Source organism: Eleutherodactylus coqui, chromosome 13 (assembly GCF_035609145.1).
Source record: "Eleutherodactylus coqui strain aEleCoq1 chromosome 13, aEleCoq1.hap1, whole genome shotgun sequence".
NCBI lineage: Eukaryota > Metazoa > Chordata > Amphibia > Anura > Eleutherodactylidae > Eleutherodactylus > Eleutherodactylus coqui.
The window spans coordinates 21,432,843-21,449,833 of record NC_089849.1 but is presented as its reverse complement, the minus strand read 5'-3'; the positions used below and the strand labels follow the sequence as shown (position 1 = coordinate 21,449,833).

At 48.6% G+C, this 16,991-nt stretch overlaps 1 protein-coding gene across 4 annotated transcripts in view; it reads right to left on the bottom strand.

The window, feature by feature from the left end:
• GNAS (GNAS complex locus) overlaps positions 1-16,991 on the bottom strand; it is a 193,026-nt gene that overhangs the window by 53,446 nt on the left and 122,589 nt on the right. For all 4 annotated transcript variants that reach the window (XM_066587231.1, XM_066587233.1, XM_066587232.1 and 1 more), the window contains one exon: positions 6,206-6,278. In XM_066587231.1, the coding sequence (XP_066443328.1) occupies positions 6,206-6,278 (73 nt within the window). The remainder of the gene's footprint in view (positions 1-6,205; positions 6,279-16,991) is intronic.

Here is a 16,991-nt window from a genome sequence, read left to right as displayed (position 1 = left end):
CACTTCAAGACGATAAAGTAAAAATGTATAGAAACACTAAGACTACCAGCAGCGCGATAACCATCACGCAGAACGTCCAATAACGGCTCCATACACAGAAATACCAACTGTTTGGCGCTTACTTCCACCAGAAGACAAAGGAGAGCCCGGAACATCATGGCGCCCGTCAGCAGAACAGATTACAGGGACAGCGGGATACTAGCAAGGAACGTATCATCTACATGTAACCAATTCGAACCAGATACTAAAACATTTCAGGTTCTACAATCAGAAATGTAAAACGGATCAGATTTTTGTCTTGTGTGTACATGAATACGGAGCGGCCATCTTGCTTGGGCAACCGTATTTAGAGTTATGCTTTACAGCAGTTAGGCCTCATGTCCATGCCACGCACAGATTCTGCATGGAGAATCCGCTCGTGCCCACGACCTCGCTCCCTGGTTTTTATTTTTCCCTTCTGTACTGCGGCTGTGCCACCAACGCACATGCGCAGTACAGATTTCCCCACACCGTCACTAGGTGATGATGCGGATCCCTCGTTGCGGAAGGGCCGCGGGATGGAAGGCTTCCCTTGACGTCAATGAAAGCAGTCTGCCCAGAATTCAGGCTAAAATAGAGCATGCTGGGATTTTATTTTCAGCACATTGTGTCCGCAAATAAAAATCCACATATGTGCGCAGAGCAGCGGAATCTCCACACGCAGCTATGGGTGAAGTGAACAGCGGATTGCCTGCGCGGGATCTGCAATTCAATTTTCCCCGTGTGCATGAGGCCACTGATTTCTATGGTTGAGGGTTGTATACATGTTACCTGTGCAGGGAGGGGGAGGTGGTGAGCTGTGTCCATCTCATATTGTGATTGGTGGATTCACCATTATCTATACAGGAAATAGTAAAAAAAAAAAAAACAACCTGATCCAGCGCTCTCTCCCGGTCTCTCAATACTGGTATTCTATATCAAAATACTTGAACAGGAAGGCATAGATGAGCTACACGATGGTATGGTCCGCAAGCCCCAGAACAAGACAGTAAAACCTAGTTCCATAGTTGAAGAGTAGGACGTGAGAATCAAAATTCCGCTCCTCGCGTCTTTAAGTCCAGTGGGACTGCGGCTATGACTGATGTAAGGAAAGCGTACTGGAAGCGGCCTCCTCCTTCTGTTAGGACGGGGACAGATCATCCAGGAGGTCATCCACCGTCTGCAGGAGATCCAAGTACACATCAGCGTTGAAATTCCCTAGAATGATCACCGGTCCATCGAGGCGTTTGCACCAAATTCCAACTCCCACGTTCACACTGAAGTTTGCATGGTCTTCTGGCTGGGTCATGCTCTCACTAGTAATCTGCATGGTGTCTGTACTGAACTGGCACGTCACCGTTCACCAATGATGGCGTCAGGCCTGGACTCCATGCATGAACGAATAGTAAAAGTATGACCCAATCAGAAGCCAATGCAAATCTCAGAGTGCCCGTGTGGGTTAGAATATGGCACAATCATCTCTTTGAACCAGTGTTCATTCCAAGGACTATCAACATGGATGGATATTTGACTCTTCTGTAGACGATGATGGATGACTTCCTGCAAGATCTGTCCCTAACGTAGCAGGCGGCCACTTCCAGCACGTTCCTTACTTCAGTCATAGCAGCCGTTCCACTGGACTTAGACATCTGCTTTCCATTCTTTCTGCTTCTCGCATGCTCCTCTTCGCCCTTGTGATTGGGTCTTACTCTTGGGCCGCTCACACAGGAGATTTTTACTGCATTTAGCTCGGCGTTTCAGATGCTGTGTTCTGGGGCCCCCAGGGGCCCGTGCACCATGCATTATGTAGCGCATCCATGCCTTTCTACTACAGTGCACTACTGTTATTGTAATATAGAACCGGCTTTTTCACTCCACGCTGTATATAAAGCGTAATCCTGCCTGTGAGGACGAGGAGGAGATGACAGCTGGGAAGGTTTCTCTACAGAACAGGAAGTGTCAGGGACCATTCTAGGCTTAAAGGTCCCTCTCCACAGGACAACCGTCCGCTACATAGGTGCCCGACAGCCACTCCAACGACCATCTGTGATACTCGTTCAGCGCGTGGAGACATAGCGTGGCGGAGATCTCTTCTGGCTGCCTCCACTCACACTGAACAGGAAGTCACTCACAGATTAAACGCCTCCTGTTTACCCCGAGCGAATGTAAAGCGGCTGAGCGGCTTCTCACTCTGACCCCCGTAGGTTGCCGTGTATATACGTGCAACTACCGCTGAAAATTACTGCCCAGCAATTAATTGGAGGGATAAATGGCCCTGCGTAAACCTACCTTCATTGGTCATTGTGAGAACTGAAGGATCTGCGAATGTTATTTTTTAAACTATATTTGGATGGAAGCCTAGAGCAGAACAGAAATTCTTAAAATTTAACTTAAAAACTTAGTTTCTATACTATGTCATTTTCGAACGACAGATTCCCCTTAAAGGAGATGTCCCGCGCCGAAACGGGTTTTTTTTTTTTTAAACCCCCCCCCCCGTTCGGCGCGAGACAACCCCGATGCAGGGGTTAAAAAAACCACCCGCACAGCGCTTACCTGAATCCCGGCGGTCCGGCGTCTTCATACTCACCTGCTGAAGATGGCCGCCGGGATCCTCTATCTTCATGGACCGCAGGGCTTCTGTGCGGTCCATTGCCGATTCCAGCCTCCTGATTGGCTGGAATCGGCACGTGACGGGGCGGAGCTACACGGAGCCCCATAGAGAAGAGGAGAAGACCCGGACTGCGCAAGCGCGGCTAATTTGGCCATCGGAGGGCGAAAATTAGTCGGCACCATGGAGACGAGGACGCCAGCAACGGAGCAGGTAAGTATAAAACTTTTTATAACTTCTGTATGGCTCATAATTAATGCACAATGTACATTACAAAGTGCATTATTATGGCCATACAGAAGTGTATAGACCCACTTGCTGCCTCGGGACATCTCCTTTAACCGTCTATCTACCGGAAGCATCTATATCAAAATTTGACTATTCAGCACCTTTTAAAAGGGTTGTGTGGTTACCTGACTAGGGCTGCAAGGGTTAAAACAAACAACTTATTTACACCTCCGTGGCCACTGGCATCCAGGGCTGCAGCCCCGCTGTGGTCCCAGTGGTGGTTGTGATCGCTGACCACTGCAACATCACCGCTTGTTCTCCTGGCGTCCGCGCTCACATCTTGAGGGCCATGATGCCAGGAGTTAAGGAATGTGATGCTGCAGCCTCTCATTGGCTGGAGCGGTCACCTGAGTTCCTGTAACGTCAGCAATCACAAGTGGGACCACAGTGGGGCTGCAGCCCTGGATACTGGCAGCCGGAGAATATGTAGGTTTCAGTTTGTTCTTTTAACCCATACAGCCCTTTAAGTCACACTAAAGTGAGTTTCCGGGACTAAGATATTGATGACCTATCGTCCTGATAGATCATCATTATCAGATTGGTGGGACCCCCACCAATCAACTGTTTAAAGAGGCCAGGGAACTCAGGCGAGCCCCATAACCTCTTTGTTGCATACCAAGTGTAGCAGCATACATGTCAGGGCAAAGGTTCCGGTATAGCAGCTCAATCCTATCCACTAGAATGGGAGCGGACAGCTTTCAGGCCATGTGAAGTATGAACGTCAGCTCATTGGTCTCTAGACAGCTGACTGGGTGGGATCCCAAGCAGCGGAGCCCCATTGTTTGGGCATTGGTCATCAATATTGGAGTCCCGGATCCCCCCTTTAAGACTGGGCTATATGGTGACATTTGGTCATGCTCAACCCCTAGCAATAACATGGAATTACAGCATCGCAATCTCAGCGCTTCTCTATGGGACATTAATTAGCAACAGGCTTTGTAGCCATCGCAAAAACACAAGACCATGTCAGATGATTATCTCTACACACCCTAATAAAACCTCCAAATGTGGCTCATCAAGGAGACATTCAGCTCGGGGCTGGAAGGTACAGGATCCTAGATCTGCTACAACACCCAAAGCATAATGCTATATAATAATAATGACATATAATCAGTGTATGATATAACCTGCAGAGTAGGGAACGCCCCGCGTATGCTCAACATGAAGGCACCGGCACCATTTCTTAGATTACAGTCATTTCAAGCCAGAAAACAAAGTCCAAGAGATGCAACATCCTAGGTGTGATCAGAAAGTGGAGCACAACAAGCGTTCCCCTGCAGCTCCGCCTGGCAGGTAATGAGGAGCCTCCAATGTGACCGAGAACGGAGGTTGTGAAGCCACCATCACTACACAAACCATGGAATGAAATGCAGGCTATGGAATATTAAAGAGGTTTCCAGGCACAATTACTATTCATTGGACGGGGGTCCGCTGCAGACACATGCCATCGGCACTGCTACATACAGGGGTTGGGAGTGGAAGCTGCTGTGCCGACCCCTGTATAGTGGCCGGTGCTTGTAACTGCAGGCTGGGGAGCTCATTGAATGGGAGCTGCTTGGTAAACTCCTTAAACGGGCTGCCCAATCTTAAGCACCCTCTTCTAAAACAGCCCTGCCAATAAGCAGCCCCCTTTCAAGCAGCTGCAAAATTCACTGCAGGAGGTTCCAATAAACGGACAATCGCAGAACCCATGACCGCGCCATCCTTCAGGCTGTTAAAGAGGACCTATCACAACTCCCGAGGTGTCCGTTAGTAAATACTTGTACTCTTCAGCAAACAGTTTGGAAGCATCTTAGAGCTTCTTACAACTTTGTACTGTGCCGTTCCTCTGTTATTCCTCCTGGAAGTGCATAAAGTAATGGCTGTTGCCAGCTGGACGCGTGGCCCTAAGCCGGCCGACATCCTCTGATCGCTGCCAGGCTGTATGGGAACACTTCTTTTTTATAAAAGGGAATGACAACATGCAATTGTCAATTAAGTCATGAATTTTCAAGAGGAACATACAGAGGAATGACACAAAAAAGAATGTTCACATGGCGGGAAATTTGCAGAGGATTTGACATAAGTCTGTGTGAGGGTTTATAGACGTGAAATTTGTGTAGAAAAACCTGAAACGTATTCCACTGCATGAACGAAGAAAAGGGGCGACCAAACAGTTAGTAAATACCAAATTCACGATTTGCCAACAACCCTGGAGCTTCTCGTAACAGTTTGATGCTTGTTATTCCTTCCGAAAATACACGTACCAACAACTGCGTGTTACGCCTGACTGACAAGAGGGAAGGTGTCATTAGACAAGTCTGGCATTCTCAGCCCTGATTGGTCATACTGCGCAGGGGCATGTGCCAACTAGTAGGCCCAGTCATTAAATTAATATTTCCAGGAGGCATAACAGAGGAACAGCACAAACATCTAAGAAAATAAATCATGATCCAACATTGTCATTTCATGCAGAATACATGAAGTTGGAGCGAAAAACTCCCATTTAGGAGTAATACTTTTTACTGCCATGACAAAAAGGCTCTGTTCAAGTTTCCATCAGACATTTTCAATCGTGGGATATGGCTAAAATAGTGACGGGGGTGCGGAAATAAATAAAAACAGCGCAACATGCTGCACTTTTTTTCCCAGTAAAACATTGGAAACCACGACATAGGAACAGAAAAAACGGAAATCTAGAAGGCATTTCAAAAGGGGTTGTCCGAGTCAAGGAAAACCCCTGTCAACAGGTCCCCATGCATCAAAATAAATCAGCAGTTACTCGCCTCTCCCCGTTCATCCTCCACTGTCTGTTTACAGGCAGCTGCGGCATCCAATAAACCTGCTGCAGCAGCCAATGACAGTGCTCAGCCACGATCACCATTATTGGCTGCGGCAGCTGGCTTGTAGACGGGCTCAGGGTGCAAAGTGACATCACAGGGAGACCGGAGCTGATGGCGGAGGTAACTGCTAGTTTGCATGTAATTCATGGGGAACCCGTTGACAGAAGTTTCCCTTTACGCAAAACGCTTTAAGGCCAAGTTAACAATTAGTGTTGCGGCCTTAGGTTTTCCTGATCCAACATAAGAACAGGAAAACAGTTCCATGACGGAAACGAACCCCACGCCATAGACCCCCATTAACTACAATGGGGTGTGTAGGGCATCTCTCATGCTGCACGATTTTGTGGTTCTGCGCCAAACAGCAAATGCGATCACAACCCTACATGTAGGAACGCCGTGCGAGCGTCTGTACTTCAGAGTTGGCATCAAGTGCATCACGTATCAGGAGCCATATCATAGACGTACTTACTCTGCATTAAATCCATTCACATGAAGAATTCTCATCTGCTTCACAATTGTGCTTTTCCCCGATTCTCCAGCGCCTAAAAAAAAAAAAAAAAAAAAAAAAAGTTTATTAAAACTCAGAAAAAAAAAAACCAGGAAAAGTACATTTATACTAAACAGAGAAGCAAATAAGGCAGCGAAGTCCAATCCATCCAAAGTTACATCCTCGAGTCAAAGAGAACCAAAACACACAAGTAGATTCAATACATGAAAAAAAAAAAAAAAATTACATAACATTTCCACCTTCGGTAACTTCATTGTGTAGAAAAATCCAAACCAGTCAGAAGACTTTGTTACTCTGAGCCCTTTAACATGGAGCGATTATCGTTCAGATTCTCCACGAACTGCAGGAACCTGAATGATAATCATCCGGGAAACCGCTGCCAGCAACTGAGTGGCAAACAATCATTCCTAACGAGGGGGGGGGGGAGAGAGATTGAAGATTTTGAATTTCAGTGCCTGACCGGTCGTCGGCAGAGCTGTCTGGGAGAGGTGGTCTCCACAGTCCCCATATAACACACAAACTTTTATTAAGTACTCGAATGTACATGCAAGTTCCATGCGATTTTTAACTGGCCCATAGCAAACAACGGCCACTCCAGAGAGAACGGCGCTGTCTACTTCCTGCAAAAGTCAGCTCAGTTAACAAGCACATCAGCAGGTTGCCAGGCGGTGAACCCTCACAATCCACTACTGAGGAGCTATCCTGAGTATAGGCCATTAGTAGTTTACAACTGGACAACTCCTTTAATACATTGCTTGATGCGCAGAACTTATGCAGTTTTCTCCCCCCTGTAAATAAGCCTTAAATGATCAATCGTTCACCCGCCGTCACCTTTCATACAACGTACACGTCAGCTTGAAGAACAAGATGCACTAAACCATTATAACACTTAGATAACAAAATACGCAACGAGTACATAACGGCCCCCGTGAGGATCGGTCGGTGACCAACAGACACGGCTGTACAACCACTAATATGTAGAACTCAACACAAAGACATCCAATCTGTGGCCACCAAACGCCTCAGAAATTAAAAGTACAATTAAAAACCCAAAAATGGCAAAAAACTAAATTAAGAATCAAGAAAACAAGTTTGCTTGAGGTCGTTCCCCTCCACATCAATCCTACACCTCCTCTACCTATTAGTAATGGGCGCTGGAGAGAAGACACCAACATAGGTGGTAGCACAGCGGTCTGTAATGTAGCGGGCAGAACACTTTTCCTGGAGTGTTCCTCTATATTTATAGGGGATGCCCAAGATTTTATCCCTCCCGCCACCATAAAACCGCCATATACTCTCCTCGCTGCCGTTTGTTTACAAGATGTCACAGGCTGCTGCAGCCACCAACAGATTTCAGCGGTTCAGTGCAGAGCTCGGTCGTTGGCTGCAGCAGCCTGCAAACATGACGGCACAGGGAAGATCCAGCGCGGTGGCATGGCACACAGCGGGGAAAACATGGCGGTTTTATAGCAGGGAAACCTTTAGGTCCAACAACAGCTTATGGGGCTAAAAGGCAACGACAGCAACTCTTAAAAAAACTAATCAAAACTGATAGAAAGCGGGTACAAACCGAACAGATCCGCCAAAATAGTGTCTCCGTTCACTTCAGTTGGTATCAGATAGAGAAAAAAAAAAAAAAAAATTTGATCCATTTAAAACCCAGACGTGGTTATTTGGTCCTTAAAAAGTGGTTTTCCAGGCAATTGCCATTGATGATCCATCCTCAGAATAGGTCATCAATAGTTGATCAGCTGGATTTCAAAGCTCGGGACCCTGGATAGCCAGCTGAAAGGGTGCCCACCATCAGCACCACAGCCCAGTGTACAGAGTGGAAGCCTATAGCTCTGGCACATGTGTAGTGGTCGGCACTGGTAATTACAGGCTCAGCTGCCAGTAAACTCAACTGGAGCCGTACCTACAATGACAAGCGGTAGCCACTACACAGGAGGTCGGAGATATGTGCTTCCCTTCACTGTGGCGCTGACAGTGCACAACCTATCAGCTGGGGTCCTGAGCCGCGAACCTCAAACTATTGATAGCCAATCCCAAAAAGGATATATCCAATGGAAACTGCCAGGAAAACCCATTTAAAGGAGTTGTCCAGGGTTAGAAAAACATGGCTGCCTTCTTCAAAATACAGCACCACACTTGTCCGTGGGTTGTGTCTGGTATTGCAGCTCATGTCCCATTCACTTCAATGGAGCTGAGCTGCAATACCACACACTACCCTACAGACAAGTGTGGCGCTGTGTTTGGAAAGAAAGCAGCCATATTTTTCTAACCCTGGACAATCCCTTTAAGTGAAGCAAAGCTGGACAATCCCTTTAAGTGAAGCAAAGCTCTGACCACACTTGCATTTCCGATTTCCATTATGGCAGCAGGAATACAAAATACCGGCTGGGAAAGCATCAGTCCCGTGTTGGAGGGTAACCCCAGTGGACGGCCCCTATGGACTATACGCATTAGAGGCGTTTGGCCCCAGCGTTATCAGCTGTTCACACAATCACATTGTACTGGGGGTGGGGGAGGGGGGGCATTTAGAGCTCTCGGAAGGCTGCGAGGAGATTCGTAGAATACGGTTGTCACACAAAGCGAAAAAAAACCCAAAGCCACAACATTAGGCCGACACTCATTCCTCGCAGCGTGGGCGGGCCGCTTCAGTGCCGCGCACGGAGAGAAAGCCATTAGCCTTGTTTGGAGGATATACACCGGGTGTAAAAAGTGAAACTCCTTGGGCCGGCAGCAGGTTGTACACCCAGGAGCGGGGTAGGGACTTACAACATATCTGACGGGTGCGGCTGTTTACACTCATGTAACAAGCCGGGTGTCATTAGCGACATGACAAGTCCTGCGAGGACTAGCTCAGGAGTCGGCAGGGGTTTTCATGGCACCCTACACCAAATGCCAAAATAGGCAAAAAACGATTGTCACAATTGCATTTTCTGTCTTTTCAGCCTCTACAGTTTTACTGCTTTTGCTACTTTGCCCACCTAGAAAATGACACTTTTTTGCTACGGTGCATAGATTGTGGTTAGGGACGCAGCAACACTCGGGATTCTGGAAATACCCACAACCCCTATGGGAGGGGGGGGGGGGGCTGTAATAGTTGTCACCCTGCTTTGAGCCATGGGACTTGTAAGTGACAGAAGAGGCGCGGCCCCATTGACACACTGCTGCGTTCAGTTCGGGCCCCTTAAGATCATTTGAAGTGATCGTTGATAAACGAGATCAGTGTTGGTTGACGTGTCCATCAGGATGGATGATGAACGATCGTACATACAACAGTTTGGTCCCCCTAGGGGATCTTACACACAGGGATGTGCGGTCAATGACTTTTCCAGCAGCACTAATGAGCGGCTGATGACTGGACGTTCGCTCGTTCATCGGCTGATTGGGTCGGCCTTCATGAAGCCCAAAAACCAGGCAAGCAAACATTTGTACCCAAACACTGACCTGTGTAAGAGGTCCTCTAGACCCGACTTTCCCTGGCCATCATGACTGATCACTAGGGGTGACAGCTGGCAATATACCAGAAATCTGAAAATACCAATTTCGAACAGCCATCCAATGGTCGGGCCCTTTAACGACACTAGCAAGCATTTGTAAAAAGGTCCTTCTAGACGAGCAAATTCCTGTTTGAATGAGTGACGTCATGGCTCATTCATTCGCCCATTCATGCAGGCAGAGACAGCATTGGCTCGTTAAACGAGAATCGTTTAAATCGTAAAATCGGTCAGTCTTTCACATTCCCTGTAAAAGTCAATGAGAGGGACTGAACGAGCCAATAGGGATTTAAGTGCCCAAAAACAAAAAGGTGAAGATAGTTTGTCGCTGCTCGCCTTTAGACCGAACGATTATTGTTCGCTTTTGCTTGATTGAACGATAATCATTCACCGGTAGAGGTGCGTCGAGAGGCTTCTGTGCCTTCTTGGATCTTTTCGTATATCGGCAAGTGCTGTAGTTGAAAGACTGTTTGTGCCGAACAGAACGGAGGGCCAAAGTAGACCGCAGCTGTGTCCGAATGGAACAATACCGCGGGTTAATGCATCAAGTCATCAACCCCCGCAGACCGCCAAATCATTCAGAAAGCGGTCATCTAAAATCCCTGACCAGCAGGTACTTTCATCTGAGGACCAACGGATGGGCTCACACGTAGCGCCATACTACAGATTTATACCATCTCTGTCATACAATGGCACCATGACTGCTTTATCCTGAGGATAGGGAAAATTCTGAGCGGCGGTGGACCTCCACTAGCCAATCAGCTGTCAGAAGTTGCGGCGGCGGACACTTCATAGTAGCAGCTCAATCCCATTCACTTGAATAGGATTGAGCTGCTCTAAGTCATGCGACCGATGAATATGACATCACAGGCCTGAGAAGAAGCCACAGCATTAACCCAAGAGCAGTGGCCTCTTCAATCAGCAGGCCCCACCAACATGATATGGATCACCTAACCTGAGAAGAAGTCATCAGTAGCCAAGTCCTGGAAACCCCTTTAAAGTTCTACAACTTATGAAGACACTGGCCAGACTGCCTAACGTAGCGGCGCATAGACATCCTTACAGAATATAACAAACTTGGCATGTTTCACATCACGTAGACCTATTTCTGAGGCAAATGCACCAAAAAGAATAGAATGCCCTTTGCTTGACAAAAGGGTGTGGCTAAGAGGAAGAGGTGTGGCTTAAAAGGGAAAGGGTCCAAATGAAATGCCAGTGAACCAAGCAATAGGTGATACAAGAGGGTAGAGGTGTCTAAAGATCCACCAAATGTATCATCCAGCATGAACCACACCGGAAACTCTGGCACGTTTTTAGATTGCTGTTGCCAATAATGGGGAGATCGATTGGTTGGCACAATCATCGTTAGGTGTGCAGCAACTGATCAGTAATAATCGTTTGAACCATCCAATTGGTGATAATCTTACGGACCTGAAAATCATTGTTGATCAGCTGCAGATCTTTCGGTATGAACAGGCGTTGATCGATTTGCTAAATAGAAAGTGGTGGCAGAAGGGCGGACTAGAGGAGCGGCTATAACCCAATCCATGATCAAAACTACCCCAAAATAATTAGTGTTCAGTATGATGCCAAGCAAACCTATACTGTAGAAAAAAAGATAGGCAGACAGTTTTGCTGTAAATTCATCCTGCGGTTCCATCTCAGCAGATCTGTAAATGATGAGAGTTGTGGTGATTAGATGGACGGTCTTGTCACCGGAGGCCCTAGAAGTGGTTCCCCCCTTGGCCTATAAGAGGCTCTCGGAGGCTCCTTGTGTGTAGTGACCTCTTCTTCTGCTTGTGTAGAGCTTGTTGGCCACTAGACGCCTCTACGACGCAGAGAAGAGATTTCACCCCGTTACCAGAGGGGGGCGCATTATTGGGATGTGAGAAGCTGGATGGTCGTATCGATGAATTGTCCCCTACCGGGCCGTTCTGACCAGACTGTTAGTCCCAGTGGATGTGTGAGGGCACACAAGGTGACCAGGCTGAGGACGCCCCCTACAGACCACCAGTAGAGCCCCCACAACATTGTCACACTTCTGTGGTTGCATGGTTGCCAGATTTACCACCAGTGGAACATGTATGGGACAATCTGGGACACAAACGTACATAGCCTACGAGTTTACAGGATCTAGTGGCTCAGTTACCAAAAATGTGCACCGATATGCTGCAGAATGCCATACAGTACCTGTATCACACCTTGTATCCAAGCTAGAGGCGATACAACAGGGTACTAGAGCCTCCATGCCTGCCTGTATCACACCTTGTATCCAAGCTAGAGGCGATACAACAGGGTACTAGAGCCTCCATGCCTACCTGTATCACACCTTGTATCCAAGCTAGAGGCGATACAGCAGGGTACTAGAGCCTCCATGTCCACCCGTATCACATCTTGTATCCAAGCTAGAGGTGGTACAACAGGGTACTAGAGCCTCCATGCCTGCCCATACCACATCATGTATCCAAGCTAGAAGCGGTACAACAGGGTACTAGAGCCTCCATGCCTGCCTGTATCACATCTTGTATCCAAGCTAGAGGTGATACAACAGGGTACTAGAGTCTCCCTACAAGGGGTCGGTTCTCCTTTCGCTCTGATGCTGTAATCACTTGTATCAATGTTACAATCACACAAAGTTTTCTTCCATCCGACTTCTTCTATGTTAGGGATGTTACTGACGATCGCTGCTTCCTCGCTGGTCACATGGTCGTTCCAATTTATCTTGCAGCGAAAAAGTGCGTTCTGTTACACTATTGTACAGTGTTAGTAGATCTGCCGCACTGTTAATTCCTCCCCACTTTCAAGATCTCTGCTTGCAGTCAGTAATGCTCCTTTTACACTAGAGGACCATCCTCTGAGCGAGCAGGTGACGTGTTGTCCACGCCCCGCAGAATGTGTAGACCGGCAGATCATCGCCGACGTCTCGCTCAGCGCTTCACGTTCCATATCTACACGGAGCGGTGAGACGCAACCAGAAGTGAGCGGATCAGCGATGATTTAGATGCAGGATGCAGCTGAGCGGCACGAGTAGCGCACGTTGGCTTCGCGTTTAGACGCAACGATTATCGCTCGATTTTGAACGAATGTCGCACTACAATCGTTCCATGTAAATGGGCCATAAATGAGGATGTTCTGTTTACCTTGCTCCTTTACATGCAGCTCTCTTGTATAAGGAGCCCTGCAACCTCATTATAGAGCGGTCATAAAAAGGTCCTACAGAAATTCGCCCTCTTTTGTAGAGATGTTTGACCAAAGTTATAGATTTGATACGCTAATTAGAGGACCGGTCACATCTTCCAAATCCATCATGCCCTCTTGAGACTCACACGATCCCCCCCGAGATCCCACTCCCTCCAGACAGCATGTAGCAGAGAGGAGACGCGGCACTCAGTGCCAGCAAGCAGCAGGGAAAGCAGAAGTTCCAGTCCGGATCTCCTCCGCCTCTCCTGCTGCTGCCTGTTCCTCGTCTCCCGAATGCCCTCGGCGCTGCCAGAAGGGAGATGGTATAAAGCCCTTTTACAAGGGCCGACTGTCGGCCAGCGATGATGGCTCCTGTACTTTTACACAGGAGGGCTCATCGCTCAGGTCTGATCATTCCGGGCCGCCCGCCTCCATTCATCTCGGTTATATGGAATGATGCAGCGGGAGGCCAGCGATGATCTTCAGGTCTGCATGAAAGTTCCCATCAGTGACTTATCTATGATCGTTCTTTCACTGCACAATTATTGTGCAAATCGCTCAATCTAATGATTTACGCAATAATTGTGCCGCTTAAGAGGGGCTTTAATCTCAGAGATCATGCTGCTGGAGCCGCTCTGATTGGACAGAGAAGGTGCAGCTCAGGGTCACGCCCAGTTGTCAAATTGTTCATTTATTTGCATATCAGTTATGGAGAAAATCGTAGCACAATAAAAAAGCCCGAAACTGATCTACGATCCGGACAAGCAGTAATTCGGGTACGGTAGATGGGGTATTCCCATCTGAACTGATATGCAATGCCACAAAAGTCCGATTTAGACACTGGGCCCACTTTCGGGGCCAAGAACGAGACCCAACCACGCACGGACCAGCTTCCTATCTTCTCAGCCAACACATAGGGCGCCTGCACAAGGGCAGAAATTCCGCGGCAAACGCAATCCTATGCAGACAGCCGCGCGAAATCAACCGCGGCAAACAAACAGCGGCATGTCCAATTTCTGTGCGGGGTCACTCGCCGCCGCCGGCTCCGGTCTGCGCCGGCACATGAAGAAGCCGGAGCTGCGGGGCGCGGGCGAGTATGCGCTGGTCCCTGCAGGCGCTCAGGTCGGGTCCCGCGGCGAGAATCCCCGCCACATCCGACCCGCCCGTCTGCAGGCGGCCCTACAGGGATATTTCCATCACTGCCACACTTGCGTCTGTGCTACTGCAGGTTCCTATGCCCACGAGGCTGCTCGGGACCCGGACGATCAGCTGATCTCCCAGTGGGATGGATGTTGTCATAAGCGGACACGGAGGGAAGTGCAGGCGGCGGCTTCACTGGCGTCAGGAGCGCCACGCTGCTACCGCACTTTCCGCTCAGGACATCATATCCAGTCGTGACCAAAAGAAGCGCAGGAAGTGCAGCAGTAGCGCCGCTCTCACACCGATTGTAATGGGAGTGAAGCCGACGCCTGCGCCTCCTCCCTTGTCCGCCGATGACAATGTCTGGCCTGCTGCAGTGGACAGCAGACTGGATGATCAGCAGATGGACAGGGGTCCCAAGTGTGTGTGTGTGTGGGGGGGGGGGGGGCGGGGGGAGGGGGGCGGGGTGCAGATAACCCCCTTTAAATAGGACATGTCAGGTCTCCAAGAAGGTTAGATAGTGACTTTTATCCAATGCTTTTATTTTCTAATTGCAGATTTTTTTTCCTTCCACTGTCTGCACATGACCATGGGGGCAGCCATCATGCCTGAGCTACAGTTAACATTGAGAGATACTGTGTTTCCCCAACAACAAGACATGGTCATATTAATTTTTGCCCCAAAGAGGCACGGTGTCTTATTTACAGGGGATGTCCTAATACTCGCCTCACAGGTGGCGTCCCAGTCCCTCTCTGTGTCCTCCAGGGGTGCTGCAGTGTTCTCTTCCTGGTAACATGGGTTGAATACCCCGCCTCCAGCAAGAGAATGCTGTGATTGGCTCAGGACCGTAGCCTGAGCCAGTCACAGCCGGCGCTTGATGAGCCAATCACAACTGGGACGCCGTCTTCGAGGTTTTTCTTCTTCATGTAGTGTAGCTAGGGCTTATTTTCAGGGAGGGCTTATATTTTAAGCTCTCCCTCACCCCTGAAAATCAGGGTAAGGCTTATTATCGGGGAAACACGATATGAGACTGCTGTAAAGCATAGGAACCTGTACTCATGGACTGACTCATGGATTTTTACGGAAGAGTGTTGTAAGCATGCTCTATCACTTGTGCAGCGAGGGAGGAGGAGGTAAGCTATGACGATCACCTATAGTGAATTTTGGATTCTGGTGTACCTACATACAAAAAAGGGTTACCTTTCATTGCAGTTCTGTCTGTAATGATAAGATGAAGTCTCAGAAGTTTCCTCTACAGAACAGGAAGTGTCAGAACTGCAGGATAAATATATTTTACACACAGAACTTAAAACTAAAGTTCAATATTAAAACATAACTTAAAGGGAAGCCGTCATACATCCCCACAGCACAATAAACTATGTTACGGTGCTGTTCGAGGATGTGACAGGGAGCCGGGCGATGTACACGGTCAAAAAAACAATAAGATACAGTCCCCAGAAGAAGTTGTGATTCTGTAAATGATGGGATGTGGTGATTAGATGGACGGTCTTGTCACCGGAGGCCCTAAAAGTGGTTCCCCCCTTGGCCTATAAGAGGCTCTCGGAGGCCCCTTGTGTGTAGTGACCTCTTCTTCCGCTTGTGTAGAGCTTGTTCACCACTAGACGCCTCTACGACGCAGAGAAGAGATTTCACCCCGTTACCAGAGTCTGAGAGGGGCGCATTATTGGGATGTGAGAAGCTGGAGGGTCGTGTCAGTGAATTGTCCCCCACCGGGCCGTTCTGACCGGACTGTTAGCAGGTGTTGGGACCAGTGGATGTGTGAGGGCACACAAGGTGACCGGGCTCAGGACGCCCCCTACAGACCACCAGTAGAGAGGAGCGTCTGACCAGACTGTTAGGGGGTGTTGGGACCAGTGGATGTGTGAGGGCATACAAGGTGACCGGGCTCAGGACCTCCGACAGACCACCAGTAGAGAGGAGCGTCTGACCAGACTGTTGGGGGGTGCTGGGACCAGTGGATGTGTGAAGGTATGCACACATGCTTGCCTGCATCACATCTTGTATCCAAGCTAGAGGCGGTACAACAGGGTACTAGAGCCTCCATGCCTGCCCGTATCACATCTTGTATCCAAGCTAGAGGCGGTACAACAGGGTACTAGAGCCTCCATGCTTGCCTGTATCACATTTGTATCCAAGCTAGAGGTGGTACAACAGGGTACTAGAGCCTCCATGCCCGCCTGTATCACATCTTGTATCCAAGCTAGAAGCGGTACAACAGGGTACTAGAACCTCCATGCCTGCCCGTATCACATCTTGTATCCAAGCTATAGGCGGTACAACAGGGTACTAGAGGCTCCATGCTTGCCTGTATCACATTTGTATCCAAGCTAGAGGCGGTACAACAGGGTACCAGAGCCTGCATGCCCGCCTGTATCACATCTTGTATCCAAGCTAGAAGCGGTACAACAGGGTCCTAGAGCCTCCCTCTACCAGGGGTATTATAATCCCTTATTTACATGAACGTTGCAGTCACAGAGAAAGTTTCCTTCCACCCGGACAACTCCATTGTAACTATGTTAATGACATGCTCCCATCATCCAGCCGTGTTGTCCTCTTATATCGGAGTCTTTTCAGAGTCCCATGCCCACACTCTCCCATTGACTTGTATAGGAGATCACACGCATGGTACTCAGTCAGATTTTCGTGCGCCGATTTCAGACGAGGATACCGCTGGATCCCAGGAGCATATTAAAAAAAAAAAAATTGAATCATCCGGCTCCCTTACAGTCCCCTAAAAGCAACATAAGCTTATGGCATTGTGGGTCGTGGCAAACGTTTTCGGGTGGTACACTCCCTTTCCGTGGTCCGCATCACTCAGCCCCCCCAACTATCAAGTTGCTGCAAGTGTGACACAGAAGGCAGTCATAACTTATCGGTAAGTTTAGCGTTTCGCTCACCTTAAG